Source organism: Callorhinchus milii, unplaced genomic scaffold (assembly GCF_018977255.1).
Source record: "Callorhinchus milii isolate IMCB2004 unplaced genomic scaffold, IMCB_Cmil_1.0 Scaffold8, whole genome shotgun sequence".
In the NCBI taxonomy this organism is placed as follows: Eukaryota; Metazoa; Chordata; class Chondrichthyes; order Chimaeriformes; family Callorhinchidae; genus Callorhinchus; species Callorhinchus milii.
This window is the reverse complement of record NW_024704749.1, coordinates 7,800,654-7,824,019: the sequence shown is the minus strand read 5'-3', so window position 1 is coordinate 7,824,019 and position 23,366 is coordinate 7,800,654. Positions and strand designations below refer to the sequence as shown.

General features: G+C 48.0%; 2 protein-coding genes across 5 annotated transcripts; one reads left to right on the top strand and one right to left on the bottom strand.

Moving 5' to 3' along the window:
• Positions 1 to 5,518: 5,518 nt before the first annotated feature.
• On the top strand, positions 5,519 to 9,710 carry LOC103184296 (diablo homolog, mitochondrial). Its single transcript, XM_042337649.1, has 6 exons — positions 5,519 to 5,587; positions 6,244 to 6,352; positions 7,452 to 7,580; positions 8,099 to 8,209; positions 8,439 to 8,535; positions 8,970 to 9,710. The coding sequence occupies exons 1-6, from the start codon at positions 5,538 to 5,540 to the stop codon at positions 9,194 to 9,196; spliced, it is 723 nt and encodes a 240-aa protein (XP_042193583.1). The 5' UTR covers positions 5,519 to 5,537; the 3' UTR covers positions 9,197 to 9,710.
• Positions 9,711 to 10,107: 397 nt separating this feature from the next.
• LOC103184295 (leucine-rich repeat-containing protein 43) lies at positions 10,108 to 23,068 on the bottom strand. 4 transcript variants are annotated; one of them, XM_007902221.2, is made up of 15 exons: positions 22,783 to 23,068; positions 21,274 to 21,547; positions 18,084 to 18,356; positions 17,490 to 17,600; positions 17,113 to 17,252; positions 16,290 to 16,528; positions 15,200 to 15,381; positions 14,448 to 14,619; positions 13,376 to 13,420; positions 12,976 to 13,115; positions 12,479 to 12,568; positions 11,960 to 12,169; positions 11,377 to 11,476; positions 10,996 to 11,046; positions 10,108 to 10,342 (listed from the first exon to the last, which is right to left on the bottom strand). In XM_007902221.2, exons 2-15 carry the CDS (start codon positions 21,370 to 21,372, stop codon positions 10,194 to 10,196), a joined length of 2,001 nt encoding a protein of 666 aa, XP_007900412.2. In that variant the 5' UTR covers positions 21,373 to 21,547; positions 22,783 to 23,068; the 3' UTR covers positions 10,108 to 10,193. The 4 variants fall into 4 exon arrangements, 3 of the variants coding, with proteins under 3 accessions (XP_007900412.2, XP_042193582.1, XP_007900409.2); XR_006085270.1 differs by having other exon boundaries at positions 10,320 to 10,342; positions 10,996 to 11,184; XM_042337648.1 differs by lacking the exons at positions 21,274 to 21,547; positions 22,783 to 23,068 and adding an exon at positions 19,199 to 19,285.
• Positions 23,069 to 23,366: the final 298 nt, after the last annotated feature.

Genomic DNA, 23,366 nt, shown 5'->3' with positions numbered 1-23,366 from the left:
GGCGGAGTTTTCAGTTTTCAATAAAAGGCTATTTCAGTGCTGATCGGTTTCCCGTCTTCTGCAGGAATCGCTTCCACCACAAATCTTAACATGTTTTTACTAAAACAGTGAGAGAGAGAGAGAGAGAGAGAGAGCAGCAAAGCCAGAGTGCATTTGGTCTCCAGACAAGCAATTACCGCTAAAAGCTTTGTTGATCAGCTCGTTAGTGCTCTATTTCCGTCTGAGGACGGCAGCGATTCGATAGCAGGCAACGGTGATTGAATTAAGAGGCCCATTTTCTCTTGGTTGGCAAGGGATAATGTGCTTAATGTCAGAGGAGTTTTGATATCTGATTGATGGAGCAAAGCCGTGGGCCTCACCTATAGGTTGGCTTGTGTTTCTGTTTGGGGGGTGGGGCGGGTGGGGGGCAGTCTTGATGTAATGTAACCCAACAACAACTTGCATTTATATAATAATAATCCTTAATAATCCTTGCATTTGATATAGCGCTTTTCACGTCGGGAGGACGTCCCAAAGCGCTTCACAGAACACACTGTAAAGTGAATTGACTGTATATTTGTGGGCGAACGCGGCAGCCAATTGCGCACAGCAATGTCCCACAAACAGTCGTAGATTGAAAATGACCCAATTTTTTTTATTATTGTTTTTTGGTTTTTTTGGAGGGATTATTATTATATAGCATACATATATATTTTTATAGCACATCTCACACAGGTAGTGCTTGTTAACCCAGGTGGTGGATAATTCAGTTATAAACGGAGATTTGTTTTACCATTTACTGTAAAATTACTGATTTTAATGTGTTTGAAACGCATTAAAAGTTCACTGTCACTATTAGTTCAGCTGCTGGTTTGGGCCAGGCAGGAAGGCAAATTATTCACGTCGTGATCAATTTTTAATTGCAATTATTTTGTTTTAACAATTCAAAGCTACTGTATATTTAAGCCCTCCAAGACACTGCCCACATGATGGCCGCCGTATAAGTACAAGTTGTTGTATTTGTGCTATCGTTTGTTTAATGACCAATGACATGCAGTCACATAAGCATCTTTCAAGTACTCAATCCACGACTGCTGTGCCCAATTGGCTGTCGCGTTTGACACCATCAATCTACTTTACAGTATATTCTGTGAAGCGCTTTGAGACGTCTCAACAACAAGAAAAGGCGATTTTCCCATTCACCATATTCCCAGTTGTTAGTCCAGTTTAATGTTAACTATTATTTAACTATTACACCTCAAATTGACAGTTTCCACTTGTGTTCAAAGTACGTTTCCCAACAAAACCATAATCACTCAGAGAACATCAGGTTACTAACCTTTACGCCCAAACTGGGAAGTCGGCAGATCTTTTTTTCTTAGGTCACCTTTATCAAACGCAGATTTTAGAACAAGGACCTGCAGTGTTTGGAAAGAAAGGTTTAGTAAAAGAGGGAGATTTTAAGGAGGGAGGGAAGGGGGGTGGAGGGTAGAGGGGGTTTGGGGGTTTGAAGGGAAGACAAACAAAAACAACAGCACAAAATGGAACGTTTTCCTCGCCAATGGGCAGACCTCTCCAGGGTTTTATTCCACAATCACTTCATTAGGTTCCTGACCACACCTAACTCCTTTTGCGCTGCACACAACCAATTACCAGTGGATTTGGTGAACACACAGACACAGAGGAGAAAGCTGATTTGTATCATTATCATAAGGAAGTGCTGCTCATCACTCACTCAGCTGTTCCGTCTGCCAGCAGGAGAAATTATCAGCAACTTTCGTTTCCTCAGCTGCACAAGGTAAGGCTGTAAAAGAACTGGGATATTAACTGAGATAAATAAACACACACTCGGTGGGGGGAACCTGGCATTTTCGCGTCTGTGAGAAAATTAAACTTTTTAGTTTTGTTTATCGTTTGTCTCAATGTTGCCAATGGAGTTCTGTATCTCCAGAGACTCCTCGAAGCTAACGGGAAACTTGTACTTAATTTGGGGAAGAGGAGCAAACACTAGACATGAGGATTGTGTATAAATAACAGTGTTTTGGTGTGCAGATTTACTGTTAAGATCACTAAAGTGCTCAGACCCTCACCTGTGGGTGGTTTATAATTTGTCATTGTTATTTTTTGGGGCTAAGTTAATAAATCCTTATTTTTTGTAACTAATTGTATTTGAAAATTACTTTGACACCAAATAAGTTCAGGGAACTGAACATTCGTCCACAAAATATACAGTCAATCCACTTTATAGTATATCATGTGAAGCTTTTTGAGACGTCTCAATGACGTGATAAGGCGTTATATCAAATGCATGGATTGTTTTTAGTTTAGCGGTTAGAGCACTCGCCTCGCAAGCGAGAGGACCCGGGTTTAATTCCCGGGAGCAGGGCAAAATGTTGGGCAAGTTTCCTTACTCCACACGCCTCTGCTTACCGAGCGGTAAGTAGGAACCCGGTTGTTAGTCGATTGGCAGATCGTTTTTCTGGGGGTCATAATCCATACAAAAAAAAAAACAAATAATAATTTGGTCACTCAATCCACAGCGCAATTTTTTGCTGAGTTTTTGCCCACAAAATAGTCATTCCACTTTACAGTTTATTCTATGAAGTGCTTTGAGACATCTCAACAACATAAGTCGCTGAAACTTAAATCTCAGTTATACTCACTTGTCCCAGATTTGCCTATTCAAAAATAATGAGTAGGACTGTATGAAATATCTTTTATAATCTCTAATCTTTAAAGAGCCATGTTAGTTCTCCCTGGTTGTATATTTATATTTTAAATGTAATATCTACTGATATGCAAGGGTGATATCTTACTAATAAATGAAGCAGACTGTAAAATTCATAATAATTCATAATAAATTCACAATAATTTAACCAGAAATCTTGAAAACCTTCAGTTCATTTTTATTTTCTTTGTCTCAATCTTAGGTTTTGATTTTTTTAAAAAGAAAAAATAATAATTGTTAACTTAAAATATTTAAAGATTAAAACTGATGTGGAATTTTAGTACTGAACGTGATATGTGGTGTATAAATTTGTGACGTTTCATAACACCTTGTGGTAATTATACAATTCAAGGAAGTGTGCAAATTCAGTCCCCTGGCCTCTGATCAGAGAGTACGCTTCACTCAGCACACAATTGAATTGGTGTGAAACTATTATATAAAATATACATAAATATATATTGAAGTACCAAGTATTGGAAATTAACTACAAACCAAACTCCCACTCTCCCTGCTGTCTCAGACCCTTCGCTTTCCTTCTTCTTATCTTACACAACTCCTAATAACCTCACGTCCCCCCAAATCCTAGTCAATCAATCTAAAGAGAGGGAAGAAAGCATTTGAAAGTATTAAATATTAATGTTAAAAACATTCCTGGCATCCACATCAGCCCATAAAACGTCCGGATGGACATGGTTTTACTGCTGGATTTGAAGGAAGGAATTAAAGGTATTTAGGAGCCAAAGGGCGGGGCATTGGGATGGAAAGATCTGCCAAGATCTAAATATACTGGTGGGCCACCTCGCCTCCTTCACGGCCTGTCTCAAGACCTTCCTCTTTGACAGCGCCTTCGGGCACCCTCCTACCCCCACCCTCCCTGCCCACCACCCCTCCTGATCCCGACCACCAGCTCGGGTGCAAATCTCAGACTGTCCAGTGCCTTGGGATGTCCTCCCAGTGTGAAAGCCAATGCCAATTTAATTTGTTGTTCTTGTTGTTGCTGTTGTAATCTGTGCCCGTGTTTTTTTTCCTTTTTTAAAAAAAGGGGAATTTTGATCAAAGCAGGAATAAGAGGGGAGCGACTGGCTGGCTCCTTTTCCTCAGAATCACAGTTACTTTTGAGGGAGGCTTCCACAGTCTGCCAACTGAGAGGCGATGGCTGGGAGGAGATTGCCCCACCAACTCTTCACTGTCCATTATCTCCGAGTCCTGAAGGAGCTTTTAGCCTTTGTTCTCTTCAGCTACACCATACTCCTGGGGGCTTTGGTGGTGGCCGGATGGACAACCTACCTCCTGGTGGTCAAGTGATTGGTCTCTGAACCACAAGAGGAAATCGCGTCCAATCAGATTATTATGCAACGCTATTAAGTTAACACACCAAAGGTCATATTTAATTGCCTTGGGAAGTTCTGTCTTGTATTTAAACCTTTCGCCTGCACTTTAAGCCAGTTCTTGTAGTTCATGTATATTCTGCAGATTTCTGGCCCGTCTAATTCACTTTGTGGCGTCTATCGAAATTATTATTATTCATACTGTCATGAATCTTGTGAATGAATATACCTGTGTGTAAGGTCTCCTATATCGTCTGTGTCCAGCAATGATGCCCAGATGCCTTCCTGGCAAGGGTTAGACCAGCAGCAGTGAAGCCCGGGCTGGCAGTGCAGTGTGGCACTGCGCTGGTTATGTGACCCCTATAGTAAAGACAAGATCCCAAAGAGAACGGCTCATTTTGCCATTAGATTCAATAACTTTGAAGTTGTCCATTTCCTTTTGCTCTCATCAGTTGGCGCCTCGTGCCGCGAGGGGTCAGGTTCCCTCCGTGTGGTAACAGCTGTGGTTTGGATCAATACTCAAATGGAATTTTTAATTTTAACGAAATAAACTGTGATCTCTGACCAGTCTATTGGTTCTCTTTTCTTAATCCAAGACCTGTAGTTTAGAACAGAGCAAAGACTTGTAATCCCCCCCCACCCCCACCCCGACCCCCAAACCCCCCCCAACCCCGACCCCCACCTCACCCCCACCCCACCCCCGACCCCCGACCCCCCCCCCCAACCCGAGCAAAGCAACAAACAACAACAACAGATGACGTTTACACAGAGCCTTTCGGGTCGGGAAGGTGTTGGACACTCCCCCACTCCCCCGTCAGTGCTGAACTCCTGTCCCACCTCAGTCCCCGGGTTTCCGGGTTACACACTCTCGGCGGCTCCGAGAGACACAACAACACCAACTGCTGAAGTGAACGCGTCCGAAATCCCCGAAATACAACAACTCACATTGACATTGACATCACATGGACACAGTCACATTGAGGCGCAGAGTCAGAATCCCAGAGCGCTCTAAATGCTGATATACAAGTCGCTGAGAGGCCGATTGTAAAGCCTCAGAGCCACGAAAAACAACAAAAACCTGTAGATTCCACGAAGCGCGTGTGTGTGTGTAAAAAACACACACACCCTCTTCAAACGTCGCATGGGACTGGCTCACCTGCTCTCCTTTACCAAGATGGCGGCGTCACGTGGTGCCCCTTTGCCAAGATGGCGGCGTCGCGTCCCGGCCCTTTGCCAAGATGGCGGCGTCGCGTCCTTGCCCCTTTGCCAAGATGGCGGCGTCGCGTCCCGGCCCTTTGCCAAGATGGCGGCGTCGCGTCCTTGCCCCTTTGCCAAGATGGCGGCGTCGCGTCCCGGCCCTTTGCCAAGATGGCGGCGTCGCGTCTTGCCCCTTTGCCAAGATGGCGGCGTCGCGTCCCGGCCCCTTTGCCAAGATGGCGGCGTCACGTGCTCGGCCTGACTGACAGCGGACGGCAGGAGGCCACCGCCCACCCGCTGGTGTCATGGCCGCAGCTCTGCGGCGCGCGCTCTGCAAGTGGGGCCGAGGGTCGAGGTAAGAGACACAGTGACAGAGTTTGGGGGTTTTTTTTTAAAGAAAAAAACGCAAATACGATTTAAAAACAAAGTTGAACACGAATTAGCGCGAGAGGCGGCGCGCGCTGGAGCTGTGAGGGGGGGGGGTGGGGGGGTGTGTGGGGGGGGGTGTGGGGGGGGTGGGGGTGGGGTGGGGGGGGGTGGGGGTGGGGTGGGGGGGTGGGGGGGTGTGTGGGGGTGTGTGGGTGGGTGGGGGTGTGTGTGTGGGGGTGTGTGTGTGGGGGGGTGTGTGTGGGGGGGTGTGTGGGGGGGGTGTGTGTGTGGGGGGGGGGGTGGGGGGGGGTGTGTGGGTGGGGGGGTGTGTGTGGATGTGTGTGGGTGTGGGGGGCGGTGGGGGGAGAAGGGGACAATGGGACAGACGGGGATACAATGTATCCACTTTGTACACTGCCGGAGTTGGGCACAATGTATCCACTTCACAGAGTTGGATACGATGTATCCACTTTCTACCGTTGGATACACTGTGTCCACGTGACCGCGTTGGGTACAGTGTATCCGCTCTGCACCGCGTCTCCGCAGCGCCGGGTGTCGAGGCCGCGGCTGCTCCGGGACTGACCGAGTTGCTGTTTGTTCTCTTTCCCTCTGATTCTCTTTTTTTTCTCCCCCATTAAAAAGGCTCCTCCCCCCGACTCTGCCCCGGACACAGACCCCGACTCCCCGGGGGTGGCGGCGGGTGCAGGTGGGGGTGGCGGCTGCCCTGGCCGCTGTGCCCGTGGCTCCACAGGTTCGTCCCATCCGCTGCGAAAGCCGCAGACAGACGTGTCGGGTTCAGCTGTTTCTCGTGTATTGTACCCCCCCACACCCCCCCCCCCCGCCCAAACCCCCAAAAAAACAGCAATGACAAGTTTAAGCTGATAATTAGCTAATTAGCTTTTCTGATTTAGAATAATTAATGATACACTCGTGACGAGGCACGGTATCAAATGCAAAGGAAAATGATTATAATCCTTAATACACATGTAAACCATTGCAATAAATTCGATGTAACGCCTTATCGTGTCAACGAGATGTCTCGCAGCGCTTCACAGAATATACTGTAAAGTGAAATTATTTTTATTGATGGTATTATTAATTATTATGTATTATTAAGAGTCATGGACTTGTGAACAGTTTCTGACTTGGGGACGATCCTGCGGTTCTAAAGGTTAAAACACGCAGTAACTTTCACTTTCGGGTTTAACTTGCTCACAAGTGTGAAAAGAAAGGAATGGCTAATTTTGATCTCAAGAGGAGGCACTATGAAAACGCACAGTTGTTTGTTTCCTGGGTTCAGTTTCTTCACAAGACAGTTTCTCCCTCACAGATTGGTTTGAATCTCTCTCTCCCTTTACTTCCGGGAGGTGCGGTTGTTTCAATAATCCCTCCCCCACAAAATAATAATAACTTGGTCACTCAATCCACGACTGTTTGTGGGACGCTGCTGTGTGCAATCGGCTGCCGCGTTTCGCCCACAAAATGCACAGTCACTGCACTTGACAGCATATTCTGTGAAGCACTTTGACTCGTCTCGAAGACGTGATAAGGGGCTGTATCAAATGCAAGGATTATTATTATCGAGCCTTGACTGCGAATGACAGCAGAGGATGGGGGTTGAGGAGGAGGAGAGGTTGGCGGAGAGGCATTGAAGCCAATTGAGGTTGTGCTTACCTGAGGGAGGGGGGTGAAGCTTGGACAAGTTGGGCTGAATGTGTCAGAAGATTGGGAAAGAGCTGGAAAGTTAACCATGTGCTATGCTGCCTCTTCCTGCCCGGTTCCACCTCCACACCTACCTACCTACCTACCTACCTACCTACCTAATGTCTGTGTTTCTCTCTCTGCTGCAGAGCCCGTTGCTCTCTCTCTCACACGAAGATTTAATCAAGCGAGCGGCGTCGTTAGCAACCGACGGAGCCAACACCTTCCTGTCACAGACCACTCTAGCGTTCGCCGAAGCTCTGACACGATACAACAAGGTGTGTTTGTTTGTGCTTCCCTCTGGTACCCGAAACCCCCGTAGCACAGTGGTTAGAGCACTCGCCTCGCAAGCGAGAGGTCCCGGGTTCGATTCCCAGGCGGGTCAGGGTGAAACCTTACGTTTCCTTACTCCACGCACAAGCCTCTGTTTGCCTCACAGTAAATAAATAGGAACCCAGTTGTTAGTCAATTGCCGGATTGCTTTCCGGGGTTAATAATCCCTTTTTTTGAAAAATGTGGTGGCTCAATTGACAACTGTTTGTGGGTCTGCTGTGCGCAATTGGCTGCCGCATTTTGCCCACAGAATACAGTCACTACATTTTACTGTGAAGCGCTTTGAGACGTCGACGACGTGATAAGGCGCTGTATCAAATGCAAGGATTATTATTATTTTCTGGGACAACCGCTGGGAGAACTGTTCATGATATTTTAATGTAAACATTTGTTTGAGTTAAGTTCCCGAATAACAAACAGAGTAAGTAGGTAACTAACTAACCTTGGACTCCCCTGGTTGCAGGCTGTGTATACCCTGGTCTCTCTCCAGCAGCGGTACACTGAGCTGGCTCCCCGCATCACAGGCAGTGAGGAGGATGCTGTGTGGCAGGTTATCGTTGGAGCTCGAGTCAAGGTAGAGTGAGGCCTTTTCCTTCAACCTGTGGCTCAGTCGCTTCAAGCCCCACCTGTGTGGTGGGGGGAGCTTGAGACCCGAGGGGTGGGGTAACGGGTGGGTGGTGGGGGGGGGGGAGGGAGGAGCTTGCCACGTTCAGGTCCAGACATTTTTTTTAAGTGGATCAATAGATTGATTGATTGATTGATTGATTGATTGATCCGTTGACTCCATGGCTGTATCTTTACAGATAAAGGAGCAGCAGGAGGCATGTCTGCAGTTCGAGGCCAAGTGGCTGACAGCGGTGAAGTTGTCTGAGATGGCAGCTGAGGCAGCATATCAAGCAGGTGCTGAGCCAAGCCTCCAGCACGAACGGGCTGCCCGCACCCCCGCCCCGCACCCCCACGTGTATTTTCCCCCATCTCCCTCCCATAAGCATAGGTCTTTCTCCCACTCCTGCCTCAAACCCCCATAAGACGCAGCATCAGAGTCCAGGCTGCGTTACCGGTTCCCCTCCATGGCTACCACTTTTCTGACTGTTACATTATGGGATGGAAACTGGCTCTTACCCTCCCATCCGGCTCCCTCCCCCCTCCATCCCCGCACGGGTCTCTTTCCACCACCCTCCCCCCACCCCACCCCACGCCCACACACAAGCTCAGGTGCTCCGACCCCCCCATAAGACTCCCATGTCATAGAGTCTATGTTGCAAGTTCTCTCCCCCCCACCTTGCCTGGCTATTGTATTATGGGATGGATACTGACTCTCCCCCACCTCCCAGGAGCTGACCAGGCCTCAGTGACGGCCCGCACACAGCTGGAGCTGTGCCAGGGGCGTGTGGAGGAGCTGAGGGAGCAGGCAGTAAGAGCCGAAGGCAACCTGGCTCAGATCCAGGCAGAGGACATTCGCCGGCAGCGACAAGCGGAGCCAGGGAGAGAGACCCCGACACCCGCTGCAGCCCCCGCCCCAGAGGAGGAGATTCCAGAGCAGTACCTGAGGGAAGACTGAGGCTGTGAAATGCTTTGCGACGCGTCGGTAATAATAATAACCCTCGCATTTGATACAGCGCCTCATCACATCGTTGAGACGTCTCAATGCGCTTCACAGAATACACTGTATAGTGAAGTGACTGTGTATTTTATGGGCAAAACGCGGCAGCCATTCAAGCACAGCAATTAACAATCATTATTATTAATAGTTATATAATCACCACTTATACGATGATGAATTATCAATGTGATAAGGTACTGCATCAAATGCAAAGATTCTTATTCTTATTACAGTAAACCTCTCGTAAGCTGTATCAGTTGGGACCATATAATTAATAATTGTATGTCAAACTTGCATAGAATATAAATATCTTGAACGGGGCTTGGGCAGGTGTATGACTTGGGCAATTATACGATTTATACAGAGCAGACTTGTGCGAGTTTTACTGTATTATTATTGGTCACGGGAAAGATGGTGGCGATGTTTCGAGCTGTTAAAGTTCACTGTGAAAATACAATGTCGTTTTCTTTGATTACAGACAGCATTTGATTTGATCGGGCAAAACACTGTCCATCCTTCACCCACATTTAAACTCCCAGCAAAAGCACAGTCACTACACTACACCCCACAGGAAAACCCCGTGGATAGATTTGAGATGTCACGATGACGTGATGAGGTGCTATGCCAAATGCAAGGATTAGTATTATTATTATTACACAATGTCTCGGAGCTGAGTGGTGGAGGGGCTGGATTTCGAGCGAAGGGGAGGGGAAGGGGGAGTTGACCGTAGGCACAGTTGAAGAGATCAGTCTTCAGTTGTGGTTTAACAAAAGGCAGATCAGAGCCTGTCAGTCACTGTTAAGAGAGAGAGAGCAGAGGGAGGCTTTGAAGTGAAAATCACAATATTTATTGTTAATAAATCTGGAACATAAAATTTGGGGGGGGAAATGGGGGAGAGCAACTCATGTCCCTTGGGAGTTTGTGAGACGCTTTGGGGGTGGAGGGGGAGCTGTGTTTATTCATCAGCCCCCGTGTCTCTCAGTGCCTCCTCCATGCTTGGCCAGTGCTGCATGGCTACCTTAAACTGTACCTTCAGGTGCTCGGGCTCAGGCACGATGGAATCTTCCAGAACCTCCACCTCAGACTGGTCCTTGCCTTTCCCTGCTGAGAGGTCACACACACACACACACACACACACCGGCTGTCACAGGCTGCTCTCAACACCGTCACTCTGTGTTAATAACAATTATAATAACTACATCATCATCGCCAGAGAGTGACCAACCAGCCTTTGGCTCATTGGATCTCATCCTTCCAGAGTCCCTCCTCCTCAACCCCATGTTTGGGATGGAGGAACTGGAGTCCCATAACGCAATGGTTAGCGCACTCGCCTCGCAAGCGAGAGGACCAGAGTTTGAATCCCGGGCAGGGCGAGACCTTAGGCAAGTTTCCTTACTCCGCACACACAGACACACCTCTGTTTACCTCGCAGCAAGAAGGAACCCGATTGTTAGTCGATTGGCGGATCACTTTCCAGAGGTAATAATTGCTCAGAAAGAAAAATAATTCACTTAATCCACGACTGTTTGTGGGACACTGCTGTGCACAATTGGCCCCTGCATTTGGCCCACATAAAATACAGTCAATCCTCTTTACAACTTATTCTGTGAAGCGCTTTGAGATGTCTCAATGACGTGATAAGGCGCTATATCAAATGTAGGATAATTCACAGCCCCCACCGTCACCGCAGCACAATAAACAGACTCGTGACTCTGGCTCCAGTTTTGATAGGCGGCATTGATTCGCTGTGTACTCACCGACCAACTTGTTTCCTTGGCGGACTGGAGTCTTCGCCGAGCTGAGCTTCCCTTTAACGTGTTTCGACATGGAACGGACATGGACACGGACGGAACATGTATGACAATATCACACGAACTTGTCACTATTCCAGCACCGACCGGAGACGCCCGCTCACATACACAACCACACCTCCTGCATACATACACCTGCAAGCACACACACACACATGTTCACATACACACGATCACCCACATACAAACACTCACACACGTTTCCGCGCGCACAGACTCCTACCCGCTCACAAACACACAAGCTCACACATACAGACGCGCTCATATGTACATGCACACCCACACACTGACAGCCCCACACCCCCCAGCGCTCCCCCTCTCACTCACTCTTGTCCTGTTTCTCTTTCGGGAGGGGGCTTTTGATGCTCAATCTGCCCAGTTGGACAGACCCGTGTTCCTCCCTTTTCCTCCCACTTTTTTTCCCGTCCTGGAAACAGGGAAAAGTGGGAATCATCCAGCAGTTTGTTGTTGTTGTTGGCTGGGACACCGGGGGAAACTGCTTCCCTATCATCACCCATCATTATTAAAAAATAATATTAATGATAACTATTGTTACGCATTATTCATTAGAAGTCCCGTAGGGTAGTGGTTAGAGCACTCGTCTCGGAGGCAAGTTTTCTTAATCCACACGCCTCTGTTTAACGAGCAGTAAGTAGGAACCCGGTTGTTAGTCAATTGGGGGATTGCTTTTCGGGGGTAATAATCCCTTCAAAAAAAATTGGACACATGCTGTGCACAATTGGCTGCCGCGTTTTGCCCACAAAATACGCAGCCACTATATTTTACAGTACATTCTGTGAAGCGCTTCGAGACGTCTCAACAACGTGATAAGGCACTACATCAAATGCGAGGATTATTTTTATTGATGATCATTATGAAGTACGACCATTTCTATGACGTGAGCCCTCACCTCTTTCTTCACCATCGGAATCTCCTCCACCTCAGGATAGGGGGTCCCCAAGTCACACAGGGTCTCCACGCTGTGCCCACCGCCCACCAACGTTTCCAGCTCCAGCTGCATGCTGCCCAGGGTCCTGAGGATTGGTGGGTCCTTCAGAAAGTCCGAAGATAATTTCTTCTTCTTTTTCTTCTCCTTGCCTTTCCCCGTCTGCCCTCGGGCCTGGGAGAGAGAAACACCCACCTTTTAAGCTAACTCACGGGTTGTTGACTTGAAGACACCTGACCATCAGGTTCTCCCTTCCACCCACTCTCCTCCCCCCTCTCCCCATCCTCCCCCATCCACACCCCCCATCCTCCACCACCTCCCCCCCCATCCTCTCCCCCCACCCACCCATTGTCCCCACCATCTTCCACTCACCCCATCTTCTCCAACCTCCCGCCCCCCCACCCGATTTCCCAAGCCCTGCCTTCGTCTCTGTAGGCCCCGCACATCCAGACTCGCTCCAGCCACCCATTCCCATCCGCCTACCGCCTTGGCCGGCTCTTTATTTTTCTTCTTCCCTTTCTTCCCAGAGTTATCTGCCTCCGGCTCGAAAGTGTGGATGGGATGGAAGAGGACCTTTGGGGAAACACAAGATACTCATTTGAAACCAGGCTGGGAGCACACCTGTGGTACAAACTGACTGATCGCAACGCTTACAGTGATTTTGGGATGAGTTGGACGGCAGAGAACCCACCATGTTATAATAATAATAATTATCCTTGCATTTGGTATCACGCCTTATCATGTCAGAAGGACATCTCAAAGTGTAGTACAGGATTTCCTGGGGAATGGAGTGACTGTGCATTTATAGCCAGTAGTGTCCCACAAATAATTGGGTGAGCAAATTATTACTTTTTTTATTTTGAGGGACTATTACCTCTGGAATATGTACGGTCCCAACTGATATGAATTTTACTGTATTATGTAATTTATTCTCTATTGTTGTGTACAGGATTATGACTGTAGCTGTTCCGTGTTGTTACCTTCTCCTCCATTACCGCCACCATAATGCCTCTCAACAGCAGCCACTTCAGGCCCAGTAAATCGGTCACCGAGAAAGATTTACTGTAGTTGGCCACAATGGGCTCTGCCCATGGGATGCCCTGGGTCTTGTGATGAACCACTGCAACCAAAGGGACTTGTGAAGGTCTAATTCCACCTCAGAGCACATTGGCTCAGCCCCACTTCCAACCCCAACCTGAGCCCCAATCCCAGCCCCAATCCCCAACCCCCAATCCCCAGCCTCAACCACCATCTCCAACTCCCAGCCCCAACCCCCAATCCCCAGCCCCAACTCCCAGCCCCCAACCCCAAGCCCCAACCCCCAGCCCCAACCCCCAGCCCTCTCTTGGTTCGGTCTCTGTGTTACAGAGTGTAACTCACCATCAGAAGACGGAATGGCTATTGCGCCTGCCTGGACCATCAGCTCTGTGTGTTCGAGATAAAACAAGAGAGAGGGAGTGAGTGTCAGAGATAGGGTGGGAGCCAAGGTACAGTAAGTAACTAGCAGTAAGTAGGAATCCAATTGTTAGTCAATCGGCCGATTGCTTTCCAGGGGTAAAAAACCTTCAAAAAAATTTAATAATAATTTGGTCATTCAATCCATGACTGTTTATGGGACGCTGCTGTGCGCAATTGGCTGCAGTGTTTCACCAACAAAATATAGTCAATTCACTTTACAGCATATTCTGTGAAGTGCTTTGAGACTTCTCAACATGCTATATCAGACAGAAGGTTTATTTCCTTCCTAGAATTTATAAAATATGAATTTTGTATTGATTTCCAGCATGGAAGCAGGTTATTTGGCCCAGCTTGTCCATCCTGGTGTTTGTACTCCATGTGCTCTACTTTTCATCCACTCCTTACTCCCTCCCTTCTATTCCCTTCCTCATTGTAATATCAAAACAGGAGGAAGCCATCTCTGCCTAAACATCTATCTACCTCCATCTTGAAAATGTGAACAGATCCAGCATCCACAGCCTTTTGGGGAAGAAATCTCTCCAATAATAGTAAATTGGTCACTTCAATCCACGACTGTTTGAGGGACACTGTTGTGTGCAATTGGCTGTCGTGTTTCGCCCACAACAAAGGAACAGCAGTAAGCCATTCAGCCCCTCGAGCCTGTTCCGCCATTCTATTGGATCATGGCTGATCTGTACCTCAACTCCAATTACCTGCCTACACTTTACACAGTCAATTCGCTTTACAGTATATCCTGTGAAGCGCTTTGAAACGCTTCAGCGATATGATAATAGCAACAAATTCCATTTGTACAGCGCCTTTCATGTCAGGAAGATGTCCCAAAGCCCTATACCAAATGTGAGGATGATTACAACAAAAACAACCTGCATTTGTATAATGCCTTTCACGCCAGACGGCGTCTCGGAGACAGACGTGACATTGTAATGGATTGCAAATGTGAGGATGTCCGTTGTAATGTAGAGACTGGTTTTACCGGGGATCAGTTGTCTGTTGGCGGAGAGGCCGCTGAAAGCCGGGATCTCGAGGACGGGCGAACTGCGGGGAGTGCCTGGGTCTGTCGCCAGGTGCTTGTTTCTCTCCAATTGGGAAGAGTTTTGTTTCTGAATTATCGGGGAGCTGATTTTGATCTGTGAGGATTTCCCCTCCTACCAAAAAAAAAAGACACTCAATTAATATCTGTAGCGGTTGGGTCTTCAGCCTCTCATCCCCCCCCATCCTTGGGAACTCTATCCCACAGTCCCTCCACCTCATCCCCTCCCTTGCCTCCTTCAAGACCCATCTCAGGACCTGAGGCGAGTTACTCCATAGGGTTTGTTTACCCAGCAGTAATAATCCTTCCAATAAGTAAATAAATAAAATTTGGTCACTCAATCCGTGACTTTTCATCCACGAAATACAGTCACCTCACCTTACAATATATTCTGTGAATTGAGACGTCTCAACAACATAATCCCCCGCCCCCACCCCCAACCGATGTTTCCCCCACCCTCCCCCTCGCCCCGCGTTTCAGCCTGGCTTAAACCCACCACATCCTGACCCAGAGTCGAGGGTGAGAGGCAGGCTGAGAGTGCATTGAGGGAAGTGTGGGTTTGGTGTGTGAGAGAGAGAGAGCCGGAAATGAAACTGACCCATTGACGTACCTCTCTCCCCCCCACCCCCCCCCACCCCCTCGATACCCCACCGATCCCACCGCCAGGCCCCAGCGCTGTAAGCAACAAAACTCACATTGTCCCCTGGTTTTGCCTGCTCGTCTGTCAGAAACTCATACGTCACAAAGTATTTGTACTCGATGATCGTCTCCTCGAGCAGGTGTGGATTTGGGTTTGACTCCAGGGGGGCGACGGGGTTCAAGATCCCAGTAACGTTTCCGATGCTCACCGTCACCTGAACCGCATTCACAAGCAGCTCTGAGAGAGAAGACAAATGGCGGTAGAAGCGATGGGGTGGGAGGGTGGGGAGAGGAAGTGCGGGGGGCGGGGGACCAGAGGAACATCATCAACAACAACTTGCATTTACACTGCGCCCCTTTCACGTGGGGGAACGTCCAATAGCGATGTCACTTCCTGCACCTTCTTTTTGAGCGCTTTGTTACAAGGGAACCTCTGAGATATTGGACTCACAATGTCTGTGTTATAATGGGAAGGAGGGAGAGGAGAGTGGGGGGTGGAGGGGTGAGAGGGTTGTGGGGGGGGGTGGGAGATTGTTTGGTTTTAAACGTTTGTGGTTTTCGGGAAAGTCCTGAGAAAACTGAAAATCCAAACCACAAACATAAAGAGCCCCCAAAAACACAACCATTAACATCAAGTTAAAATTCCCTCACAAACATCCCTCACGTGTCCCCCCCCCCCCCCCCCAGTACGCTCACACTCACACACACGCTCACACAACTGTGGAGTCGTGCTTCCAAGCAACTTGCTCAATGCACGTGTTCAAAAGCATCATTCTGTGCGCAATTGGCTGCCACAAAATACTGTGACCACACTTTGCAGTATATCCTGTGAAGCACTTTGAGACGTCTCAACGACGTGATAAGGTGCTATATCAAATGCAAGGATTATTAGGACCCTGCCTGGGTCCTCATCCCTCACTGTTCAGAGCCTTGGGACGTTCTCCCGACGTGAAAGGTGCTTTACAAATGTAATTTTGTATTGTACTGTACTGTCTTATCATCATTCAGCTGGCCAATATTTGAGCTGATCACCAGGAAAATGTGATAACATCGGATAAGGCTGATGCATTGTCACCCACTCACCCCCTCACACCGGGAGAGAAAGGGGGAGAGAGGGAGGGAGCACTGCCGAGTGGGAGGACGTACGTGCGTTGTTGCTCAGGCCTGTGAATTGGTGCCGCTCACTGGGAGAGATCCAGACATCGTCCAGGGTGTAGAGCTGGGGGAGGCTATCGATGAGGTAGCCCCGGTACTGGGGCAGGAAGTTGAGCGGGTTTCCCTGGAGGATGAGGTTGCGGAGGTTGGGAAGCCTGCGGAGCTGTGTCACCAACTCCTGCAACCCCAGCAGGTTGTTAAAGCTCAGATCCAGGGACACCAGCTGAGGCCTAGAACAACAACAAGAGTGACCGCAGCAACGACGACGAAAACAACTTGCATTTACACAGCGCACTTCACGCAGGATGGGCTAGCGTCTTGCAGCACTGGTCCAACACAGAAGCCTGTAGCGGTTAGTGTGATCGCCTCGCAAGCGAGAGGATCTGGGTTCGATTTACGGGCAGCTCAGGGTGAAACCTTGGGCAGGTATCCGTACTCCACGCACACGCCTCTGTTTACCTAGCAGTAAGTAGGAACTCAGTTGTTAGCCAATTGGTGGATCGCTTTCCAGGGGTAATAATTCCTCCAACATAAATAAATAATAACAATTTAGTTGCTCAATCCATGACTATTTGTCATGGAGTTGCTGTGTGTAATTGGCTGCCATGTTTTGCCCACCAAATAAAAATAATCCGTGCACTTGTCTTAACACGTCTTCGAGACGTCTCAAAGCGTTTCACAGTGAACTGCTGCAGCCACACAAAATACACAGTCAACCCATGGTTACAGTCTATTCTGTGAAGTTCCTCAATGACTTGATACAGCGTGGTGTGAAAAGCAAGACTTATTTGCGGTTATTCTCATGGTTATTTACCAGAAGGCTGCGGTGAGATATTCGGACAGGGAGGAGCGAGCGAGCTTGTTGTAAGCGAGTCCTAGGTGCTGAAGGTCAGGCAAGGGGCTGGAGCACAGCTCTTTCAGGCTTGAGATCTCGTTCACACACAGCTCCAGAACCTACAACAACAGGAGAAACACAAGCACGCCAGCGCGTGCATGTTACAAACTCCGGTCACAAATCTGGTCACTCATTCCATCACTGTTTGTGGGACACTGCTGCCACATTTCGCCCACAGTACACAGTCAATCCACTTTAAGGTATATCCCGGAAGCCCTTTGAAACGTTGCAATGGCGTGATCAGGCCCTATATCAAATGCAAGGAGTGTTATTGCTATTATTAATATTATTATTACCTTTAAAGTCTTGGGCAGGTGGGCAGAGTTTACAGTGGTAATGTTGTTTACGCTTAAATTCAGTTCCTGAAGTTTCCGGAAGTTCATCATTTGTTTGTCCACCTCCCCGACCTGGAGAGGGAGATTGAGATACAGAGGGTGACTGACCTAACCTGACCCGGCTCCCCACTGCTGCTCTCGGTCTAATCCCAGCTCCTCCACTCCTCCGCCCTGGTGCTCGCTCAGCCACTGGAGATTGAAACGAAATGAACGACCAATTAATCTGGGGGATTGTTGGCCGAGACATCAGGAGGGAGAGAGAGAGAGAGAGAGAAAAAAACTCCCTTCTTCTTGTAGAATAGTATTGCGGGATCTTTTAATGTTAGCCTGAACGACCATAAGCAGGAGAGAGGGCTCGTTTGACTTCTCATCCAAAGGACAGTGCCTCTCCCTGTGCTGGGGAGTCAGCCTGGACTCTGCCTAGACTCGGAGCTCAATATTCCCAACGTGGAGTCACAAATCCACGACCTGGGGACACAGGCGAGAGCAGGCGAGAGACCAGCGCCGGGCTTACTGACTAACGCTGGCGTTGTTCGTTGACAGTGCTTCACTCACGTGCTTATTGACAATCCTTAACGACTTTAAGTTCAAACAGACAAATTGTTGGTCTAAGAGGAAGGGCGAGACGATTGCTAGCTCCTTCAGGTGCTTGGCCTCCTCGGTCAGGCTTCCCACCGTGCTCCAGGGGGAAAACTCGTCCGTCAAATACTGCTTGAGGGAGTCAAAATCTTCCTCGTTCACGTCTCTCTCCTCTTCCTCCTCTCGCTCCGAATGGTACTTAAACAACTTGTAGTTTTTGGGATCCTTCACGACGCACTTTGAATAGTTCTGTAATTAATCCGCACACACACACACATAAGTTAAAACGGTCTGCCTTAGAAATACACAGTCACTACACTCGATAATGTTTCCCTGCGAAAGCCTGGGATCGTTTCGAAGTGGGAGGTGTATCACATGCAACAGCAACAGCAACAACAAAGCAGAGATTATTATTGATTGTTGCATAGGAGAAAGGCAGGAGAACGGCTGCCGCGTTCGCCCGCAACTGAGCAGAACTCCGATACTAACCAAACTTTCTCGTAAATCCCGTGAAGCGCTTTCAGACGTCCTCCCGACGCGAGAGCACGGGTTGGTGATGGGATTGTGGTGAATGTTCGTGTTGTCCACCAGAGGACGCGCTTGTCATGGCAATGCGGGTCCTTCGCGCGCACACGCCACGCACACAGTGCTTATGTAATGCTTTCACTTTGTCTGGAAATTCAACCTGATGCCTTGCACTGTGTCTGTGTGTGTGTGCGTGTGTGTGTGTTGGAGGTGACTTATGCACCTTAAAGTCATTTTAAATATTTCCCCCTTAAAATGAGCGACACCAGCGGGCAGGCCGACTGCGCCCCCGATAAATCTCAACGACATGATACGGCGCTGAAATCAAACGCGAGGATTATTATTATTATTATTATTATTATAATAAATCGCTCGCTCACTGGCCGTGCGCAAATCGGACGCCTCGTTCTCTCCGCCAGACTCGCAGCTCCGCGGCAATTACACTTCGATGTTACAGGCGTGGGATGGAAGGACGATTAATCCTTATCAATTATGATTATTCGGATTATTATGAGTATTATTATTAAGCGCCTGCTCTGCTGCCTCTCACAGCAGGGACCGCTTACCCAGCTCCCGATCCCACACGGAAAGTCGGTCAGACACAGGGACTTCACGCTCTGCTGGAAGGCCGAGAAGGCAGTGATGGAGGCCATCGCACGTGAGGAGCTCTCACTCTCTCGCCCGCCACGTGCTCCCGAGGGGAAACCGCCACTGCCGTGAGGAACGTGGGACCGTATTTAACGCTGGGAGAGGAGAGGAGAGACAACCCGACCGCCCAAGTCTCCCCGTCGTCGCCGCGCGCACACAGGGGTTTGGCCTCTCCGGACAGAGCAGCGCTTTCCCAACGCAGTCAGGGTCTGAGGACGGGCCTTTTGTTACTTGTTGCCGCGGCTACACCTTTTGGTTACTCAGCAACGAGAAATAGCTTCAGTCCTTTCGATGGAGTCGTCCGGTGCGGATTTAAAAGGACAGGCCTCGTGGCTCCGGCCCCGTGCAAATCACTGGGGTGGGGGGTGGGGGGGGCGGGTGGGGGTTTGTTTGTGGCCCGACACGTGCTGTGCGGAAACCCGTCAACGGTTATGTGTTTAAACAAATATGCGGTCAATTCACTTTACGGCATATTCCGTGAAGCGCTTTGAGACGTGAAAAGCGCTATATCAAATGCAAGGATTATTATTATTATTATTAATACTATTATTATAATGTTAGTCAGAGTCTCTAAGCCAATCTGAGAATTCCACGTATCCCCACCCACACCTGGAAATCCCAGAGATAGATCGTTCGAACGGAATGCGCCCTATCTCTCTCTCTCTCTCTCTCTCTCCCTTGAGGGACACACCCTGCTTACCTAATTCCGGAAAGTATTAGGCGCAGGATGGCACAAGCCAAGACCTTGGGACGTGCTCCCGACGTGAAAGGCTTAAGGCGCTATACAAAAGTAATGTTATTGTTGTTGCTGTTGTTGTTGTTGGGACCCCAGAGTGTGCATTGAGCGGTAACCGCTGGATTCTAATCAGCTAATCCCACATAGTTTGCCGTTGAGAGCGCTGTCTCTCATATTTCCTTGCTGCTTGTCCGGCGAGGACAACCCTACCCGTTAGGGCAGAGTGAACAGGAACTGAGTGGGAGGATTCTGTCTGGTCATACACCCACCAGCCACCAACTCTATCATCAGGAATCTCCACTCCTGACTCTCAGGAAAGATGAAACCGCAACCAAAAACACGTAGATTGACTGATTCAGGCGTCAGCACCGCAGAACAGTGACGTCACTGGTGTCAAGCCGTAGATTACAAATGACCCATATTTTTAGACCTCATGTTATTAACTCCCAAAGACCCACACCCTCAGCTCTGAGAGTAACTATAGACAGTTAAGCACCTTTTTTTAAAGGTCCATGAGTGTGTGCGCTTCTGTGTGTGTGTTTCAGCGCCTTGGGACGTCCTCTCGACGTGAAAGGCGCTATACAAATGTATCTTGTTGTTGTTGTGTGTTTGTGTGTGTGTGTGTGTGTGAGAGAAAGGATTATTTGCCCACAAAACAGTCACTGCACTTTACAGCAAACCATGTGAAGCACTTTGGGATGTCCTCCTGACGTGACGAGACACGGTATCAGATATTTGTTAGGTCAGGGTATCAAGGGATATGTGGCAAAGGCAGGTAAATGGAGTTGAGGCACAGATCCGCCGTGATCTAATAGAATAACGGAACAGGCTTGAGGGGCTGAATGGCCTCTTCCTGTTCCTATGTTCTGAAATTCCTGAATGGAATTGACAGCGGTTGCGAAAGAGAGATGGAACGCAGACATCATACTTTGGTCTAGGTCAGGGCACCCCACCCAGATGACACACAGGGAAACCCACCACTGTGCGTGTGTAAGAGTCTCCAAACCAAACTGCGGAGGGCTCCACATTGCATCAGTGTGGAAATTTCCACCTGTGTGGGAAGGCATTTGTGTGTGAATGAGACACCATTGTCTCTTTAAGACATGCACCCTTCCAGCTAAATCCTGGAAACAATTAGGTGCAGACTGGCAAGAGCCAGCAATTTATTTTTGGGGGGGGGGGGTGGAGGGTGGGGGGCACCCAGAGTGGGGGGTAATAAACTGCTGGAGTTTAACCAGTTAAAACAACACAGCTTACCACTGCAACCACTGGCAAGTTTCCATCGGGGCTTTGGCTTGTAGAGTTAACCTGAGCCGATTGAGTAGAATAACTAACAAGCCAGGCTGGCCAATCCATCGTCAAAAGTGGGTGGAAAGTGGGGGGTAACTGACACGCCTGGCTCAGGAACCGTTCTTCCGAGATCGTCACCAGGGATCAACTGGATTCCGATCTCCCATTGCTCGGCTACATTGCAGGATGAGACGTTAAACCAAGCTTCCATCAGGTGGACCTTAAAGATCTCTTCGCGGCGCTGTTGGAAAAGAGAAGGGAGTTTCTACCTCTCTCTTTCTCTCTCTCCCGGTGTCCTGACCCACAACGTCACCCAGATTTTGAGCAGCGAGATTTACATTAGATATTTTTTTAATAAATATATGTTTTGGGGTCAGCCGGGCGTCTGACACATGCGGACACCCATCACCATGCTATAAGGAGGAACCCGGCTGTAAGTCGATTGGCGGATCGCTTTGTAGGGATAATAATCCCTTGAAAAAATAATAAAATAATAATAAATTGGTCACTCAATTCACGATTGGGTGTGGGACACTGCTGTGCGCAATTATCTGCCGCATTTCGCCCACAAAGTACAGTCAATCCACTTCACAGTATAGCTTGTGAAGCGCTTGAAGACGTCTCAACGACGTAATAAGGCGCTGTATCTATTAAATTATTATTATTACAAAATTGATCATTTGCTTCATGGTCATTTGTGAGACATTGACCGCCCCATTTCACCCACAATATACACAGTCACTACTCTTGATATCAAAATCAGCCTCCCCGCAAAGAAGCAAGTCCACTCTCCCCAAAAAGTTACTTTTTTTTAAAAAACTAAAGTAAACTTCAACAACTTTACTGAAGACAAAACTAGGAATTATTTAAAAGTTCAGATCTTGATAACGGGATATTATATATTCTACTATATATTTTACATTTCGCCACAAAATATATACGGTCAATTCACTTCACAGAATTTTCTGTGAAGCACTTTGAAACGTCTAGAATACGTGATAAGGCGCTATCTATCAACTGCAAGGATTATTATTACTATACATAGATATACATGAATATTATACAAAAGTTACTAAATATTAATTTTTAGTAAAAGATCATTAATAAAAGATCATCTGAGATAAAAGGTGGAGTTTTGGGATACGATGGAGGATAGTGTGGGTGGGGAAGAGAAAAAANCGACCACGGTAATTCCCTGATTGAGATATAAATATGCCACAATGCCACTGAAAACTTCATACATCAGCTCACTGCAAGTCGGTTTATCGATCTATGCGCCTTGGCAAAAAAAACCCACACAAGGCTATCGATAAAAACTCGGAATTTAAAAATGGATTTGAGATCAGGTAAGAAAACGCCATTTGTAATATATTATATATTTATATACATATATATATTTGTTTAAATACTAAATATAAGATTTCCCCGATGTTTTTGATGAAAAGTTACATTGTTGGTGTTTTTTTTTTTACTTACTTATTTACTTATCTCTCATGTCTTGGTCGCAGGAATCTGGAAACTTTGCTGTGTTTTACTGCTCTGCGTGTCAGCATGTTGTTCTCCACTGCCTCGCTTCAGAAACACGTGTGAGCTGATGAAGGAACTTCTACCGCAAGCAAGCAGCTTTTCAAAAGAATATGTAGGTTTACTGTGCACCAAGAACCACTGCTCTCTCTCTCTGTCTCTTGTCCTTTTGTCATCAGATAACAGTGCGTTGAATTTCGTACATTTTAACAAGATGAGGAAGTGGTTTATTTGCAATCGCGTTCATAGAATCATACGGCACAGGAGGAGGCCATTCAGCCCATCATTCCTGTGATGGCTCTTTGAAAGAGCTACCAATTAGTCCCACTACCCTGCTCTTTCCCCATAGCCCTGCAAAGTTTTTTCTTTTCAAGTACGTATCCGTTGGCTCCCCCTCCTCTCCCCAGTCTCTCTCCGCCACCGAGGCAGTTATCTGTCAGTTTATCTGACTTGCGGCTGAGCCTCACAAGACTGGGAGAGAACCTGGGATCAATTTTTTCCTCTGGTCTCCGCATCAGTGGGGAGTGTTGGGAGAG

What these genes read in the sequence shown, in the direction of transcription:
- LOC103184296 (XM_042337649.1), top strand. Translation starts at nt 5,538, where the DNA reads ATGGCCGCAGCTCTGCGGCGCGCGCTCTGCAAGTGGGGCCGAGGGTCG. An exon ending in AAGTGGGGCCGAGGGTCGAG is followed by an intron (nt 5,588 to 6,243) that starts GTAAGAGACACA and finishes CCCATTAAAAAG; the next exon opens with GCTCCTCCCCCCGACTCTGC. An exon ending in CTCTGACACGATACAACAAG is followed by an intron (nt 7,581 to 8,098) that starts GTGTGTTTGTTT and finishes CCCTGGTTGCAG; the next exon opens with GCTGTGTATACCCTGGTCTC.
- LOC103184295 (XM_007902221.2), bottom strand. Translation starts at nt 21,372, where the DNA reads ATGGATTGGCCAGCCTGGCTTGTTAGTTATTCTACTCAATCGGCTCAG. An exon ending in TATCTCACCGCAGCCTTCTG is followed by an intron (nt 16,529 to 17,112) that starts GTAAATAACCAT and finishes TTGTTGTTCTAG; the next exon opens with GCCTCAGCTGGTGTCCCTGG. An exon ending in TGGCGGTAATGGAGGAGAAG is followed by an intron (nt 12,569 to 12,975) that starts GTAACAACACGG and finishes GTTTCCCCAAAG; the next exon opens with GTCCTCTTCCATCCCATCCA.